This window comes from Berghia stephanieae, chromosome 6 (genome assembly GCF_034508935.2).
Source record: "Berghia stephanieae isolate SIO BIC M18660-M18661 chromosome 6, UCSD_Bste_1.3, whole genome shotgun sequence".
In the NCBI taxonomy this organism is placed as follows: Eukaryota; Metazoa; Mollusca; class Gastropoda; order Nudibranchia; family Aeolidiidae; genus Berghia; species Berghia stephanieae.
In genome coordinates, this window is record NC_088365.1 from 39,042,253 (window position 1) to 39,061,307 (window position 19,055).

At 37.3% G+C, this 19,055-nt stretch overlaps 1 protein-coding gene across 3 annotated transcripts in view; it reads right to left on the bottom strand.

Annotated features, from left to right (window-relative positions):
- The window catches only part of LOC144975007 (GRIP1-associated protein 1-like), a 210,945-nt gene that overhangs the window by 80,918 nt on the left and 110,972 nt on the right, over nucleotides 1-19,055 (bottom strand). For all 3 annotated transcript variants that reach the window (XM_078918652.1, XM_078918654.1, XM_078918651.1), the window contains exon 17: nucleotides 13,929-14,024. In XM_078918652.1, the coding sequence (XP_078774778.1) occupies nucleotides 13,929-14,024 (96 nt within the window). The remainder of the gene's footprint in view (nucleotides 1-13,928; nucleotides 14,025-19,055) is intronic.

Genomic DNA, 19,055 nt, shown 5'->3' on the forward strand with positions numbered 1-19,055 from the left:
CAAAATAACAAAGAATTAAAATCAAAGGAAAACCTTATGAACTTAGCATCCACAGCAAAAGACCGTGAACTGTGGAAGGAACTGACACAGATGATGAGAGAGGCAGCCGAGGCGTCTCGATCAGATGATTAGGAAGCGAAAGGCCTTGGGTCCTATATATATATATATTTTTTTTTTTAAATATATATATATATATGAGAGAGAGAGAGAGAGAGAGAGAGAGAGAGAAGAGAGAGAGAGAGAGAGAGAGAGAGAGAGAGAGAGAGAGAGAGAGAGAGGAGAGAGAGAGAGAGAGAGAGAGAGAGAGAGAAGAGAGAGAGAGAGAGAGAAAGAGAGAGAGAGAGAGAGAGAGAGAAAGACAGAGAGAGAAGAGAGAGAGAGAGAGAGAGAGAGAGAGAGAGAGAGAGAGAGAGCGTGTGTGTATGTATATATATATATGTGTGTGTGTGTGTGTGTGTTGGTGTACATAAAACTAATTTACGCAACATTTTACCACGAAACAATTTTCATTTTACCACCTCCGTTCAATCTTTCATCATTTCTCTATGAAAATTGAACTTATAACTTTAACACAGCTATGCCATTCCAATAAACTCGGCATAGGCGATTTCTCTGGGGATTGCATTCTCAATATGAGTCGTTGCTTTTGGAATGACTTTTCGAACTTCTTTCAGAGCGTGTTCTAAGTATATTGTGAACAGAATCGGGCTCAGACTATCTCCTTGGGGGGTTCCGATGTTACTTTCGAACTGCGTCTGTTTTGTGGCCCCGTATGATGTCGATTTTATTGGATCAACACCAGCAAATATAGACATCATACAAAATACCCTCATGAAATATAACCTCAAGTCAATGCCAATAAAACCGAATTTACAACAATATCGAGGAACAAAGAGGAATGGAAAAGAACAAAGAAAGTCGGCTCACTAATTGGAGACACCGAGGATGTACAAAGAAGAAAACAGCTATCAAACGCCGCACTCAGTAAACTCACCAATGTATGGATTAGAGGTGACAAATAAAGAGAAAAACCAAACTGAAACTGTACCGTGCTCTTGTAAAACAGGTACTTCTGTATAACTGCGGCACTTGGGCGTTGACAAAATCCGAAGAAGAACATATGGATGCCTTCCATCGCACACAGCTAAGAAGGGTACTGGACATCAAATACCCAAAAAAGATCTCAAATGAATCACTCTATAAGATCACAAAAGAAAGACCAATCTCCCTTGACATTTTACAACAACGATGGCAACTTTTCGATCACATACTACGCAGGGACAAAAACATACCAGCTAACCAAGCCATGTCGGGATACTTCCAAAAACACGGGAACCTTTTCAGAGGAAGACCAATCACAACACTCCCTGTGATCCTAAACAAAAACCTCACAACACTTGGACAAAGCATTAGTCTCATAACGGCAGGGGACCTTGAAAATCTGAGAACCCTAGCAGAGGACCGGCAATATTGGAGACACCTCACACAGGAAATACTGGAAACAGCCAAGGCGACCCGATCTTTCGGTCGAGACGCAAAAGGCATCTAAGTAAGTAAGTATGCCATTCCATCTTCACGATTCGCACCTCACCACGATATTCTTTTATATAGACTCGTGGGGCTGAGAGAAGAAGATAGATATTGAGTGACATCATCAAAAGCGATGTGATCAAAGTTGGCTGATGGTTGTGTAACATCACAGACCCGTGACTGAGCTACAAGGCCTATCATATTCGTGGGTATGTGTGATTTGAGTAGAAGCTTTCTCGACTTTGCTGATGACCGACTGGTGGACAATTGAAATTATAATTGTCCTTTTCCAGCAGCCAATTGGAAATGGGCAATTGTAAAACGCTGATTGGACACTCCATGGAAATAAAGCAGTTTGAGGGACATGGAAGGAAATTGCTGGAGAGAGTGGAGTGGGGAGGAGTTAATATGAAATGAATTGATAGTAATTTGGGGCGTTGTTTTTAGAACATAAATAAAACTCTCTGAAACAGGCGATGAGTCAATTCTTTGGCCGCAAATGATTCAGTAAAATTCTTTCTTTTTTCTTTCTTTTTTTTTGGAGGGGGGCATTTTTGAGAGTGTAGGCGAATTCCATTTTGAAAAAAAAAGGCATATATAGAATAATATTTTAAAGAGAAATTATTACGTTTTACCAAATTAGCAAGCATTTAGGTGATAAACACTATATTATTATCATGATGATTATTATTATTGTTATTATCACTATTATTATCATGATGATTATTATTATTGTTATTATCACTATTATTATGACGATGACGGCGATGACGACGACGGCGACTATTATTATTATTATTATTATTATTATTATTATTAGTATTATTATTATTATTATTATTATTATTATTATTATATAGTTCAGATCTATACAAACTTCAGAGGAATGCATATATCAATATCTTTACCGAAGAATTGTCAATTGACATTACTGAAACCAATTCATTTTGATCATTTGATCAACAAACCCCAAACAATTATTTTTATTGTTGTCAAAAAAGGATATTGCTGTACAGGTGAGCGGAAATCTCAACAATGCTTCATTTAAAATGACTTTAATTATATATTTCTTCTCTGTGAATATTGATGATTATTGCAGTATTTCTCATTAATTTGTATAAACTCAGATAATTATGTAATTTTTGATCATATGGTTTGAAGTAATTAAAATTTCTGACCCATTTTTAGGGTTATTTCCTTTAAAATCTAATCCCAATTGATGTATCAAAATAACATCAAATAAAAGTATGTAAATCACTAGTTATGACTCTAAAATATCTTATTGGAAAATCTAATAGCATCTTTACTACGTTACTTTGAACTTAAAAAAAAAAAATCATCAAAATAGGGAAAGTTGCTCAGTCTCCCTTTAGGCACAAGTCGTGACTTGACATCTGTTATGAACTAGGGTCTGGCAAAATTACCTGTCGAACTACGTTGAAAGCAGTAAACGGCTGTCTACATCAAACATCATGGCAATGTACAGTTTCGTCAAACTATGGTTTCCTCGAACGTTTTTGCATGTCCCGTGGAGATCGAGGAAACCGTGCTGGAGTGTGTGTGTGTGTGTGTGTGTGTGTGTGTGTGTGTGTGTGTGTGTGTGTGTGTGTGTATATATATATATATATATATATATATATATTTATGTGTGTTGGTGGGTACTTGTAGGTACGAGGGGGCTCGATAATTTAGGTTAGAGCATATCATCAACCATTGTGGCTTGTGCTCTCGATCAACATTCTTCCCTTTCTCACCTTCTCCAACACTTCCTCGTTCGTATACCTGTCTGACCATGATAGCTTCAACATCTCAAATGCCTCTAACCTCCTCGTACATTCTTTCAAGCGTCCACGTTTCACCTGTATAAAAGGGTACTTATAACATATGTTTCTACTACTTTCATTCTGGTCTTCAACTTTAGATTATTGTTTGACACAACTGGTCACATTTCATGGAAAAAGTTTTTTTGCTATTGCTATTCTTTGTTTTATATCCTCTATGTCACGTGCGTCATGGGTCATGCTAGTGCCCAAATATTTAAATTTCTTCACTTGTTGGTTGGTCTCTCCTTTGCTTGACAAGTGGAAGATCGTGTTGTTGTCATTCTTTGAGACCACCATGCATTCGGTTTTCTGGAGAGTATGCCATTAGAGTACCATCGTCTGCGTATCTTATGCTATTTATATTCTGCTCTCCAATGACGACGCCTTTCATATCTTCAATTTCTTTGAATATTATTTCACTATATATGTTAAAAAGGTCCAGTGATAAGACGCAACCTTCTCTTACTCCCTTCTCGATGTAAAAGAAGTCCGATGTTTCATTATCAAGTTTGACACATGCTGTTTGATTACAGTATAAGTTTTTCACAAGTCAAAGGTCTTTGCTGTCTACACCGATATTTTCTAAGATTTTGAATAGCGTTTCATGCTGTACTGAATCAAAAGCTTTGGAATAATCAATGAAGCATAGATAAAGTGATTTTTGTTTTTCGATTGACCATTGCATTATTGTTTTCAATGTAAAGATTGCATTTACCGTACCCTGTTCTTTAACAAAAGTAAACTGCTCGACACTTATCTCTGGAGTGATCTTGCTCTTCATTCTTTTCATAAGTATTCTTAATATAATTTTTGTGGCCTGGCTCATTATGCTCATTGTTCTGTTGTTGTTTTTTGGGTATGGTAATGAATACTGACTGTCTTAAAACATTAGGCATTTGACGCTTTTTGTATATGACATTAAAGGCTTTTGTCAGAATGTCTATTCCCAGATCTTCGAGGGCGTCGGTCAATTCTATTGAGAAACTATCTTGGCCTACCGCTTTCCCCTTTTTCATCTCTTTGCAAGCAGTTTCTACGTCTTTTCGCATAATCTGGTGACACGTGTTCACAGTAGAGATTTCTTTATCCAAGCATGTCCTCCTTTTGTCATCCGTGTAAAGGTTTTTTATGTATACTGCCCAACGTTCCAAATTTCATTGTTGTCGATAAGTATATTACTGTTTGCGTCTTTAACATATTTTCTTGCCATGGCTGGTCATTTTCCACTTAGATCTTGTTTTGACTGGTAGAATTGTTTGGTGTTAGATTGTTTTAGTCTTTCAATTCTGTGACATTCATGTTCAATATAATCTTCCTTTGCTCTCTTACACTCACGTTTTATAATCTTATTAGCTTCTTTATATTCATTGCTGTTGCTTTCTAGTTTTCGTCTTTCATTCATCAATTTCAAGATCTTGTCATCCATCCATTTTTGTTTTGGTTCGTGTTTTTTCACAGATGGTATAGTTTCTCTTGCAGATTCTGTGATGCAGTTCGATACTTGATTCCAGTACTCATCTATGTTTATATCTGAGGTCAAGTTTTCACTTTTTTCTTTCACGCATTCTTTGCATAGCTGCTAACTTTTCAAAAATAAAATAAGGAACGCCCAGGATGAGGGGACGACGTGTGACCCCCCCCCTTTCATTGAATCACAACATATAAAAGTTAGCCTTTTAAGATGGCAGAGGCTAGTCCAAATATTGCTGAATTACCGGGTTTAGTTTCAGCACATTTGAATCGTTATGAAAAGTAAAGACACTTTCCACAATGAGATCAAAATTTCAGAACAGACAAAATGAAGAAAGAATTCAACTGCCTTAACTCACTCAATCCTAGAAAAAAAATTTTTGCTATTTTTCAAAATTGGAAAAAAATGTATTGAAAACGAGCATGTGCATAGATATTCTTATTCAACTACCATTAACATGTAAAAATTCAAAACATTAGCTTTGATACTACGCCAATAATTTTTTTCAGAAAAATGGAGTAAAAGTAACCCGGGTAAACAACAAATATAGTCGGTATTAGGATTGAGTGAGTTAACTTTGATAAGGACCCCAATACACAGCACAAGCACAATTGTAAAATAAATGCAATCACTTAGGTTGTTTAGAAACATATAACTGCCAACCGGGTACATCACTTGAGCGGGGGTTTTGGGATAAAAATTAAGGAGATTGGCTAAAAAGTAGGCGATTGCATATATATTTTCTTTCATTTTATATAATGGTCTTTAAATAGTATGTAATAGTAATTGTAGTAAATTGAACCTCTAAATAATGGAGAATACTTATTTCTCTTATAAAAGCTTACTTGAAAAAAAAAAAAAGTAGAATCAGATCAACTTTTTTTTAAAGGGATTGAATTTATATTTCATAAATTAATAAAGCTCTTAGAGTCTGGTGTCTCGGAGTTATAGCGCTATATAAGTTTTCAGCATTATCATCATCATTATTAAAGGGAAATAATCGTTGTAAAGATTAATCTATATGACTATATGAGCAATTGATTTTCTGATTGAATACCTTCCAATCAAAGATGTTGATTTAATTTTATTTTTATGTTTGTTGTTTGTTTTTAAGGGTTTTACGGTGCTTGCAACACATTTAGGTTATATCAGCGCCAGTAAAAAGGAAGAAAATGGGATAGTAAAAAGTTCTAGAATTACAATTAAAGCACCCAAGAGAAAGTAAGACAAAGGTGAACTGGGAACAAATACGGATCAGATGTAGATTCCAAGAACATACCATCAATGTACTTAGTTTGAGATCACCTATAAGTCTCATGAGGACACAAGCACAAAATCCAACAAACACTCAGATGCTTACATTATACATTAAAAATAAATATAATAATACATAACAGAGAGATGATTTACAAGGGAAAAAATATCATCTCTCAAAACAATAACTATGCATTTGACTGTTTCCCTCCCAGCCAGGACTCCAGCCAGGGCCAGGACAAAACCAAGTAGTCTCATTCCAAGACAAAGACAGAAAGCATGTCGGAAAACAGACATAAGGGGATAGAAGACATAGTATGGACCCCCCTGCCCGCTATGGGAGAATTTTATTTTTAATTAACACAATATTTGTAACAAATAGTGAAAGTATCAATTCCATCTAAGAACACTAAAAGTATATTCTAGGCTAACATGCATATTTTATGCAAATCTCCAATACATTATGAAAGGTTTTTGTGAAAAACAGGCGTCATATAATCAACGAATTTTTTTAATTGTTGAAAATCATTTACGATAGAGAGGTATAATTCATATTAACTCTTTAAGATTCAACCCGACAAAAACCGACAAGGGCCAAATATTCATGGGCGGGGTAGTCAAGACTGGCTCCAGTAAGTAAAATCCAATCGTTGTGAAGGAAATGACAGGCCCTGTCACTGTTGCAGGATATTTTCAGCTTTGATTTTTATAAATTTGCCGACAGAAAAGAAAATATGTTTCAGAAATTGCGATTTGGATCCTATTTTATTTGCGGGTGAAAATCATTGACATTGCATTTGTTTGGTAAAAATCGGTAAAAAATTACGACTTTGGTGATGAAAAATTACTTTGAAGACAATTATTGTAAACTTTAAAAAATATTATGAATAAATTATAACTCCCTTATTTGTGGGTCGATTTTGTCATTTGAGGTATCAATTTTATTGTAATAAAGAGATAGGAACTTCAGAGTTATTTTTTCTCATGCGAAATTATTACTTATCTATCTATCCAGCTGGCTGAAACAAAGACGCTTCTCCCATCCACGTATTACGCTATTGTTATGCAAGGAATATAACACCTTATTGAGTAGGCCTAAAAGCTAAAATCTAAAAGTAAAAAATATAATTCTGAGGAATTTGAAAGTCACATTGCTGAAATCAGGTTGAAAAAAGAAGTACATTGGTCTTTGTTTCATAAAAATCGGTTGAAAACCAACTGTTTTACGAATAAATTTGATTTTAAAAATTGCTTGTGTTTATTTTAGCTTTTTTTAGCAACTTTTTTATTTATCGGCCAATTTTCTTGATTTTTATATCATTCTTTATATCTCAAAGAGACGAGATCAGTGATATACTTTGTTTCTTTCAAATGTAACTAGAACATAGTTTGGCTTTTTTACCTATCAACCATGCCTGGATAATTTATTTATCAACGTGGCGATTGTGACGCAACTATTCCATGGCCGTCTTCCACTACCTCAACGATGATTCAATTCATTGTTGATGGCTGTTGACACGTGAGCTGTCAAAACGACCAATCGTTGAAGGGTCAAGATGCTCAGTAGCCAATCATTCTTCGGTCAAAAAACTTAAGAACTCACGAGAACAAAAGTTTGAAATTTGGTGATGGACGGACCTATGAAATCGTTTCTGGGCGGAGTTTAGCCATGAGTGACCGTAGAAAACGAAAATGCGACTGCAGATATCAAAGAGTAGGCTTATATCATCAAAGGATGTCTACATGATTGACATAGCCATATAGGGAACTCATTATCTACTCCCCCAAAAAGAATCTGAACACGAGAGGGTTAAAGAACTACATAGGAATGAAGAATATGCTGTGTTGATTTAAACCCTGGCTGGATACCAATAATAATAATAATAATAATAATAATAATAATAATAATAATAATAATAATAATAATAATAATAATAATAATAATAAAAATAACAACAATAACAGTATAGTAGTAGGCTCAGATGCTGTGTTTCACCAATCAGCCAAAAATTACAAAATACGGATTTTGAACTAAAAATACCGACTTACGGACTCAGGAAGTCAAATACGGAACAAATCCGTTTTTTAAAGAACGGTTGGCAGCTATGTCTTTGTAATCATTTTTTTATGTTTTTATGTTGTTAAGGGTTTTACGGCGCTTGCAACATATTTAGGTTATATCAGCGCCAGTTAAAAGGAAGAAAATGGTATAGTAGAAAGTTCTAGAATAACAATTAAAGCACCCAAGAGAAAGTAAGACAAAGGGGAATTGGGAACAAATAGGGATCAGATGTAGATTTCAAGAGCATACCATCAATGTACTTAGTCTGAGATCACCTATAAGTCTCACCCAGACACAAGCACAAGATCCAACAAAGAGGAATACACTCAAATGCTTACATTTCATTATACATTAAAAATAACAAACATAATAATACATAACAGAGAGATGATATACAAGGAAAAAAATATCATCTCCCAAAACAATAACTATGCATTTGACTGTTTCCCTCCCAGCCAAGGACTCCGGCCAGTGTCGGGACAAAACCAAGCAATCTCATACCAAGACAAAGACAGAAAGCATGTTGGAAAACAGATATAAGGGGATAGAAGACAAGGTATGTACCTCCCTGCCCACTCTGGAGGTAGAAATAATTTTTTATTTGATTGTTAATTCTCAATAGATCTAATTGCAGTTTTGGCTCCACGTTCTTTTTCTTTATTTGTTTAAATTTTATTTTTAGCATGGCCTTGACAGGTCGGTGGCCACTATTACAATCTGCGCTTGGAATAGTTGTTGCGTTGCGTACAATATTTCTGAATCGATGTTGGACCAGAATAAAGTCTATCAGATTTTTATAAAGGCCACCTGGGCTTATCCATGTCCACTTCTTTCTATCGTGGTTTTTAAACCATGTTGATATTGACAATAGTAAGGTTTTCCAATTTTCACCAGTCGACAAGTCTTTCCCCTCTATCATTTTTGGTACCTATTCCGTGGGGGCCAACAATATTTTCAACTCTCTCGTTACCAACCTTTGCATTGAAATCACCAATTATTAAACGAATTTCATCAGATTTACATTGTCTTAATGCCTGTTCCATATCTTGATAGATTGTCTCAATTATATTTTCGTCACTGTCTGATGTTGGGGTGTATATTTGAATAATATTAACATTAAACGAGTTTCCTTTCAACTTTACTAAAATAACTCTTTCTGAAATTGTAACATGATCTAAATAGCACTTTAATGTCGATTTATCTAAAAGAATTCCAACTCCTTTCTCATGATGTTTTCCACCAGCATAATACAATACAAAATCATCTTCTTTAACTACTCCTTCTGAGATTCCAAGGATGTTTATTTGGAACTTTTTCATTTCTTGAATAACCTTTTCAAATTTTCCTAAATGGTTTAATGTACATATATTCCACATGGATGAGAGATTCATTTCGCACCAGTTTGAAAAGTTCAACGTGTTCGGGACAGCTCATGTCCTGGGAAAGTTTGTTAGTGACAGTGGTTTTCCATTGCCTTCCGTCATTGTTATTAGTAGAATTTAAATTATTGCATTTTAATCTGAGTGAGTTGTTTTTTGTTTCCTTTGGCTTGTTTTTTTTTTGTTTCCTTCCACCTTTATTTCCTCTTTTTGTTATTTTTCTGTATGCCTTGAATAATTCAAAAGATCTCAAAATGTTCACTATTTCGAAATTTGGAGTATTATTAATTGTGTGTCGTATTGTACGTAGTGTTGAATAGCTATAACAATAATTAAGTGTTGTCATTTTCGATGTTCATCGCTGATCGTTGTAATAAGATTAAATTAGCTCACTGTTATTTTTTCCCCTACAATCGTAAAAAGTAAACAAAAATGGTCTTAATAGATGATAAAATCCTTGCAAAAATTTACAAAACTTTAAAATATTGCTAAATTAATTGTTTAAAATCCATGAAATGTCGTCAAAAGCAGCACAAAGTCATAAGAAATCCTCTGAAAATGAAATAAAATTCGTCCTATATATAAATAACACTTAAAACAGCCGCCATAAAATGCAATAATTTTAAAAGCTCTGTGAAAAGCAGCCATCCAGCGCTGAACACATTACACACCGAGCATATACAAATAGATAAATTCACTCATGTATTTTTAGCCGAAACAATCGTTTCCATGACCTCCATTTCATCAGTCGGCATTTATCAGTAGAATGGCTTTTCTTTCGAGAGTTCAGTGTTTTTATTTATTACGTCTTCTCGAAAGAAAAACCATTATATTAATAAATATATATATATAATATATATATATATATATATATATATATATTTTATTTTTTTTATTTTTTTATTTTTTTTGTTTTTGTTTGTTTGTTTGTTTGTTTGTTTGTTTTGTTTTGTTTGTTTTTTGTTGTTTTTTTAAATTTTATTTATCATGTATTATGTCCCAGTCTTTGTGTGTTGAAAATGTTTTGTTCATTATGTTTGCAATGCTCAGATCCAGGGAGAGGGTACCGCATTTCAGCAATTCAGCGGGAATTTCATCTTCGCCTGGGGATCTGTTATTGTTTAGGCACTTTATGCTATTTCTAACTTCAGTTGTTGTGATGCGGTTGTTTAGGTCTCTAGGGTTTCCTGAGAAGGGCGATATTTGTGAGACTTGTTTGTGAAATTTCTGCTGGAAGTGGTCAGTTACAATGTCAAGGATATCGTTGGGATTTGTTGTCTGTTTGCCAAATTTATCCTGTAGTTTTGGGTTCTCGAATGGTTTTCGGTTAAGAGATTTCGTCGCTTTGAACATAGACGATGCGTTATTTTTGGACTTTTCTATGTCTTCCACTTTTTTGTCTAATTCCTCGTTTCTGTGTTTTATTGTAAGTGATCGAATTGAATGCAGTATTTTGTTTCGTTCCGTTTTCAGGTTTATTATTTCTTCCGAGTCTTTCGTGTTTTGTATCCTGATCCTAAGTTCTTTTTGTTGCCGCGATAGATGCGTTAATAGCGATGTTAGGCGTTCGATTTGGTTTGTTCTTAGTTGTATTAATAGAGCCTGCACTTTCTTCCCCCGCATATTTCATTGCCGCTTGCGTCTCTTTCCATTCATTGTTCATAATGAACAAAACATTTTCAACACACAAAGACTGGGACATAAACAGCGGTGTCCTAATTACAATACAAAAACCAGGAAAAACGAAAGGACCCGTAAACAACCTGCGCCCAATAACATTACTGAATACCATAAGAAAAACACTGTCAACTATTGTCCTCAACAGAATTAGACCGAAAATAGAAAAATATCTATCACATAGCCAAAGCAGGTTTCGCCAAGACCGAAGCACATCGGACGTTGTATGGACACATAAATGGTTGGCAGCAAAGGCACTCAAAGAAAACATATCCATAACAATAACCGGAATCGATATGTCCGCAGCCTTTGATACGATCGACAGAGGAAAACTTTTGGAGATATTAACAGAAATAGTAGACGAAGACGAGCTCCGAATAATCCGATTTCTCCTCAGCAACACAAAGATACAACCAAGGATATACGGGGCCACAAAACAGACGCAGTTCGAAAGTAACATCGGGACCCCCCAAGGAGATAGTCTGAGCCCGATTCTGTTCACAATATACTTAGAACACGCTCTGAAAGAAATTCGAAAAGTCATTCCAAAACCAACGACTCATATTGAGAATGCAATCCCTAGAGAAATCGCCTATGCAGATGATGTCGATTTTATTGGATCAACACCAGCAAATATAGACATCATACAAAATACCCTCATGAAATATAACCTCCAAGTCAATGCCAATAAAACCGAATTTACAACAATATCGAGGAACAAAGAGGAATGGAAAAGAACAAAGAAAGTCGGCTCACTAATTGGAGACACCGAGGATGTACAAAGAAGAAAACAGCTATCAAACGCCGCACTCAGTAAACTCACCAATGTATGGATTAGAGGTGACAAAATAAAGAGAAAAACCAAACTGAAACTGTACCATGCTCTTGTAAAACCGGTACTTCTGTATAACTGCGGCACTTGGGCGTTGACAAAATCCGAAGAAGAACATCTGGATGCCTTCCATCGCACACAGCTAAGAAGGGTACTGGACATCAAATACCCCAAAAAGATCTCAAATGAATCACTCTATAAGATCACAAAAGAAAGACCAATCTCCCTTGACATTTTACAACAACGATGGCAACTTTTCGGTCACATACTACGCAGGGACAAAAACATACCAGCAAACCAAGCCATGTCGGGATACTTCCAAAAACACGGGAACCTTTTCAGAGGAAGACCGATCACAACACTCCCTGTGATCCTAAACAAAAACCTCACAACACTTGGACAAAGCATTAGTCTCATAACGGCAGGGGACCTTGAAAATCTGAGAACCCTAGCAGAGGACCGGCAATATTGGAGACACCTCACACAGGAAATACTGGAAACAGCCAAGGCGACCCGATCTTTCGGTCGAGACGCGAAAGGCATCTAAGTCAGTAAGTCATGTATTATATATTCTTTTGACCTTTTTATGTATTTATTTACTTACCTATTTTCACTTACATAATAATTTTTATCTATCTCCTTTTGTTCTCTCCTATTTTTATCCATTTCTTTATTTATTTGCGTATTATATTACTGAGATATTCATTTTTTTATCTCTATATACTTATTTATCTTCTTATCTATTTCTTAATTTCTTCCGCATATATTAATTTAATGATTATTTTAACTATCCTTTATTCATGTATTGATCAGTTAACAAATCGGGTTTTTTCTAGAAATCAGGAATTCACATCTCTGCTTCTATATTTACTTTTGATCAGCACCTACATGCACTGTAACTGGATACTTATTTCTTTACCGTGCCGATTCACTTTAATAACTTCTGAGGAGAATCTGCTACAAATCAAAAGCTAAGTTGACGTTATTTTGATGCACCCAAACTTTAAGGATGGACAAGGGGTGCATATAGTATGTAAAACTCATAATTCACAACAAAAACCATTGTTTTCAATGATATCAACATAATAAATAGTATAACAGCAAAACAAAAAAAAACAACTAAAAAAAAAAGAGAGAGAGAAAAGAGGGGGGAAAAGAAAAGAGAAAGTGATGATTGTATGGTGGTGGTGGTTAGGATTGATGGTTTGTTGCAGATGGTGGTAGTGATAGTAATTATGATGATGTGGTGGCGGTTGTAGTAGTGTAGTAGTCATGATGATGATGATGACGATGACGATGATGAAAAGGATACGAGTGATGATAATAACTGTAACAATTGATAATATTACTTATAAATGATATCAATGAAATCAATTAATTAAATTACAAATAATTAATTCAATATGTTGATGATGAAGTACTGGTAGCTGTATTGTGGTAGAGTTGATGATGTGGTGGTGGTAGTGATGTTGTAAACGCAGTGGTGATGATGATGCAGTGGTAGAGGTTGAAGTAGTGGTACTGGTGATGATGATGTGGTGGTTCGTAATAGTGATAGTAGTAATGATGATGAGATGGTTGTGGTTGTAATAGTGGTAACGATGATGAAATGGCATAAGTGGTTGGAGTAGTATAGTAGTATAGTGATGATGATAATGTTGTGGCAGTTTTTGCAATAGTAATATTGATGATGAGATGGTGTTAGTGGTAATATTAGTGGTACTAGACTGTGCTGTATTTCATATTCAAAGTTTCATATTTTTACTTTTAAAAAATGTTTAAATCCCAGCAACTAGTTAGTTCATGCTAACAAAATACTAATTTGTACTGCTAGTCACATTTCCTATGAGTAGAAAGTAAGGAGGACCAAAAAAAAAACCCAAAAAAACAACACAAAGACCTTGCTTATCTCCTGTATGGCTGTTATTTGTCTGTCTTTTTCCACCAACGTTTCATGTACTTGAACAGTTGCTACTTGCGCTGCATGCTGACTTTCCTGAAGATAGAGAATGTAAAACTTGAAAAAGAAATAAATGAATTTTTAACACTTTTGTGGTATGCAACGCTATGTTTTGAAAAAAATATTGATAAATTTAATAGTGGTTTCCGTATATAAGCAAAGCCCTAGGGAATCAAAGCAGAACATGCTAATGGCCGGATCATGTTTATATGTGGATTCAGATTTCTGTTTTTTGCTAAGTCCATGGCCAATGCTCATATTACAGTTAAAATAACTTTTTCCTCAGTTTCAAAATGTATATGCAGCCTGTTTCAGGCTTTAAACTGTAATTAGCCCATTTTTAATTTAATTTTTCTAGGGTAAACAAACCCTTTTCTCTATCCAATATGCAACAGTATTACACCATAGGTATAGGACGATGGGCAAAGAAGTTTGTGATCGTTGCTTGTTTGACTTTTGATTGGATGCAGCTTTTGATGTCATCCTCTGTTTCTGTGAACCGTTTTCTGCCATTAAATTGAAGATAAAGTCTGATGGTTTTAATTGCTTAACATCTGAGGTTGTTGTGTGGAGTGCAGGTATATCAAACAGAATAGACTTGACAATAGACGCATGAATGAAATCAAGAAAGCCACAGACAACGAGTCCAGGTGCAAACATTGTCTTCATACCCAGGGATGAGAATGACTGGTCATAAAAAAAAGGAGGAAATTTTTCAGCGCGTAAATCAAGACCCATCCATGTGACAATAGCCTATAAATTTGAATTTCATTAATATCTACTGAGATGCAATCCAAAATAATGTGTCTCGCAGCAATTTCTGACACCACTCGTAGGAATTTCAAAATTTGAAAGTGTAATTACAACATATTGCGGTTATAGTAACAGTGGTGGTAGGGATGATATTGTGGTACTGGTGGTTGAAGTAGTAGTGGTGGTAGGGATGATGAGAGTGGCGGTTATAGTAAAGGTGTTGGGGATGATGATGTGGTGGTGGTTGTAGTAGTGGTGGTAGGGATGATGATGTTGTGGAGGTTGTAGTTGTATTGGTGGTAGGGATGATTGGTAGGGATGATGATGTGGTGGTAGTTGTAGTTGTAGTGGTGGTAGGGATGGTGATGTGGTGGTTGTTGTATTGGTAGTAGCGATAATGATGTGGTAGTGGTTGTAGTAGTAGTGGTGGTGGTAGGGATGATGATGTGGTGGTAGCTGTAGTAGTAGTGGTGGTGGTAAGGATGATGATGTGGTGGTAGTTGTGGTGGTAGTTTGTTTTGTTTTTAAGGGTTTTACGGCGCTTGCAACACATTTAGGTTATATCAGCGCCAGTAAAAAGGAAGAAAATGGGATAGTAAAAAGTTCTAGAATTACAATTAAAGCACCCAAGAGAAAGGAAGACAAAGGGGAACTGGGAACAAATAGGGATCAGATGCAGATTCCAAGAGCAAACCATCAATGTACTTAGTTTGAGATCACCTATAAGTCTCATCCGGACACAAGCACAAAATCCAACAAAGAGGAACATACTCAAATGCTTACATTATACATTAAAAATAACAAACATAATAATACATAACAGAGAGATGATTTACAAGGAAAAAAATATCATCTCCCAAAACAATAACTATGCATTTGACTGTTTCCCTCCCAGCTAGGACTCAGGCCAGCGCCAGGACAAAACCAAGTAATCTCTTTCCAAGACAAAGACAGAAAGCAAGTTGAAAAACAGATATAGGGGATAGCAAGTACCTCCCTGCCCACTATGGAAGGTCAGGATCCCCATTGTGGTGGTAGTGATGATGTGGTAGTGGTTGTAGTCGAAAACGGTAAGGGCTGCCTGAAGCCGGTGATCGTAAAATACTAACGAAAGAGTGAAAATGGAAAGGCTTCGTATGGGAACAAAACAGACAATGGACGTTTCGGGTACAAACCCTTCGTCAGCACAACAATACACAAATAAACGTGGAAAACAAATAAAATATAATGGAAAATAACTTGTGTCGTCTGTACTCAATGGTGGTTGCAGTATGAATGAAATGTTAGCGTGGCGTGGGTAGAGGATAGTGTGCCCCAGGGGGGTGATCTAATTGATAAGCAGAGGTCAGCGTCAGGGAACAGAACTTTCCAGACTATAATGGAAGATAAAAGACATATTGGTAGTAGTAGTAGTAGTAGTAGTAGTAGTAGTAGTAGTAGTAGTAGTAGTAGTAGTAGTAGTAGTAGTAGTAGTAGTAGTAGTAGTAGTAGTAGTAGTTGTAGTAGTAGTAGTAGTAGTAGTAGTAGTAGTAGTAGTAGTAGTAGTAGTAGTAGTAGTAGTAGAACGCTGTAGTGGAACAGTAGGGGGGGGGGGGGGGGGGGGGGTTTGGAGGGGCGAGGTGAAAGGGTCACGGCGGAGGTGGGGGGGGGGGGGTTTGTTGGATGAGCGAAGGTCGAATCTTCGCGAAGGAACGATGCGATAGTAAAGTGGAATACACCAATAAATAGATAGATGGATAGGCAGATAGATAGGTAGATGGTCAGAAAAGAGGGGAGAGAAGGGAGAGAGAGAGAGAGAGAGAGAGAGAGAGAGAGAGAGAGAGAGAGAGAGAGAGAGAGAGGAAATTAATAAAAGAAAAAAATTTTTAAAATAAAAATTATTAAAAAAAAAATTATTAAAAAAAAAAAAAAAAAAAAAAAAAAAAAAAAAAAAAAAAAAAAAAGGGGGGGGGGGGGGGGGGACGGGGTTGGTTTGAGGCGGACCGGTAAGAGGGGGAATCAGAGAGAGAGAGAGAGGGGGGGAGGGAGAAAGAGGGAGGGGGGACAAAGAAAGAAAGAAAGAAAGAAAGAGAGAGAGAGAGAGAGAGAGAGAGAGAGAGAGAGAGAGAGGAGAGAGAGAGAGAGAGAGAGAGAGAGAGAGAGAGAGAGAGAGAGAGAGAAAGGGTGGAGGGGAGGTGAGAGAGGGCGAGTAAACAGCCGAGTGATAGCTGGGTCTATATGTATATTAATGGATGAAAAAGTGGATGATTGGACACAATGAGAGAGAGCTAGGAAGGTAGATGACTATGAATCGGTGGATAATCAGTAGATAGATTGCTAGCTAGCTAGCTAGAGAGATAGATAGATAGATAGATAGATAGATAGATAGATAGATAGATAGATAGATAGATAGATAGATAGATAGATAGATAGGTAGGTAGGTAGAGTTGTACTTTTAGTAGTATGAACAGTAGTAGTAGTAGTCGTAGTAGTAGTAGTGGTAGTAGTAGTAGTAGTAGTAGTAGTAGTAGTAGTAGTAGTAGTAGTAGTAGTAGTGTAGTAGTAGTAGTAGTAGTAGTAGTAGTAGTAGTAGTAGTAGCAGTAGTAGTAGTAGTAGTAGTAGTAGCAGTAGTAGTAATAGTAGTAGTAGTAGTAGTAGTAGTAGTAGTAGTAGTAGTAGTAGTAGTAGTAGTAGAAGTAGTAGAAGTAGTAGTAGTAGCAGCAGCAGTAGCTGTAGTGGCAGAAGTGAGAGCAGCAGTGGTGATGAATATGGGTGACGTTGACATCTAGTGGTGGTCAATCCTGGTGTTGAGTCCGCGTGGAGTCAGCGTTCCCAACAACTTGATCAGGTGAGTTTCCCTACGTCGACGGGCGGAAGTGTCCGAATGGCAAAAACTGAGCACACACACACGCACACACTGTACATCGCAGTGGTCTGGCAGATTGAAGTGTCTGGCCACTGCTGTGTCTGCACAGTTCGATATGTCACGCAAGTGCTGCACGAATCTGTCACCCAGCCTCTTTCCGGTCTCACCAACGTAAGCAATCCCACACAGGGAGCACGTAATCGCATAGACTAGATTACGGTCAGTGCAAGTAAACGGCCGCCTGATGTCCCAAATCTTGTCTGGAAAGCTGACTCTGTCATACTCCCACAGGTGCCCACAAGTCTTGCATCGGGGTCGCATACACGATCTGGCTTTAGGTCCATCCCTAGGTATGGGTTCCAGGCGGCTTCTGACAAGGAGATCCCTCAGGTTACGATCCCGTCGATATGCTACCAACGGGGGTTCTGAGAAAACTCTGTGGGTGTCTTCGCCCGCCTGGAGGATCCCATAGTTCTGCAATAGGATGTTCCTCACTTGATCGGCATGGGGGTGATGCGTGAGGACTAAAATGGGACGCTGTGTCTCCTGCTTCCTGGCATTGCGAGGCCTCATTGCTGCTTCTCTCGACACGAGGCTGGCTTTCCGGACAGCCTTAAGCAAAACCCTTTCGGGATATTCCCGTGCCCTAAAAAAATCGAGCATGCGATCACGTTGAAGCGCAAATTCATCATCTTCCAGACAGAGTCTCCGTAAGCGGAGTATCTGACTGAATGGGATGGAGTCTTTGCACTTCACCGGATGGGATGACCGATAGAGCAGGTAGCTGTGACTGTCCGTTTCCTTGTAGTGTACAGTGGTCCGTACTCCCGTGCTGGTCAATACAGCCTTGATGTCCAAAAAGTTCACCTCAGAGGTTGAAATCTCATAAGTGTACTCTATGGACGGGTGGAAGGAGTCCATCGCTAGGATGAACCCTTTCAACTGGCTGTGGGTCAATGACGTAATGCCGAAACAGTCGTCAATGTACCTTTTGAACAGCTCGGGGGCAGGTCCACTGTACTGATGGAAGAAGGTTTCCTCAAGGTAGCCCATGAAGAGGTTAGCATATGAGGGACCCATCTTGGTGCCCATCGCAACACCTGAGATCTGATGGAAAAATACATCATTGAACTCAAAAGTGTTGAGTGTGAGCACAAGTTCGGTGAGCCTCACAATGCTGTTGCTGGAAATCCCTGGTAATGGATGGCGGTCGACGAAATGCCTGATGGCACGCAGTCCGTCAGGATGCGGTATGGATGTGTACAGTGCCTTCACATCCATGGTGAAAATTAGCCGTGGACGTTCATCCTGGAATCGAATTTCGTCAATGACACCAAGAGCATGGTTAGTGTCCTTGATATACGATGGCAGGGTGGGAACTATACGTTGAAATACCGCATCGAGGAACTGCGATACCTTCTCAGTGGGGCACGAGATAGCCGACACAATCGGCCTTCCAGGTGGAGTG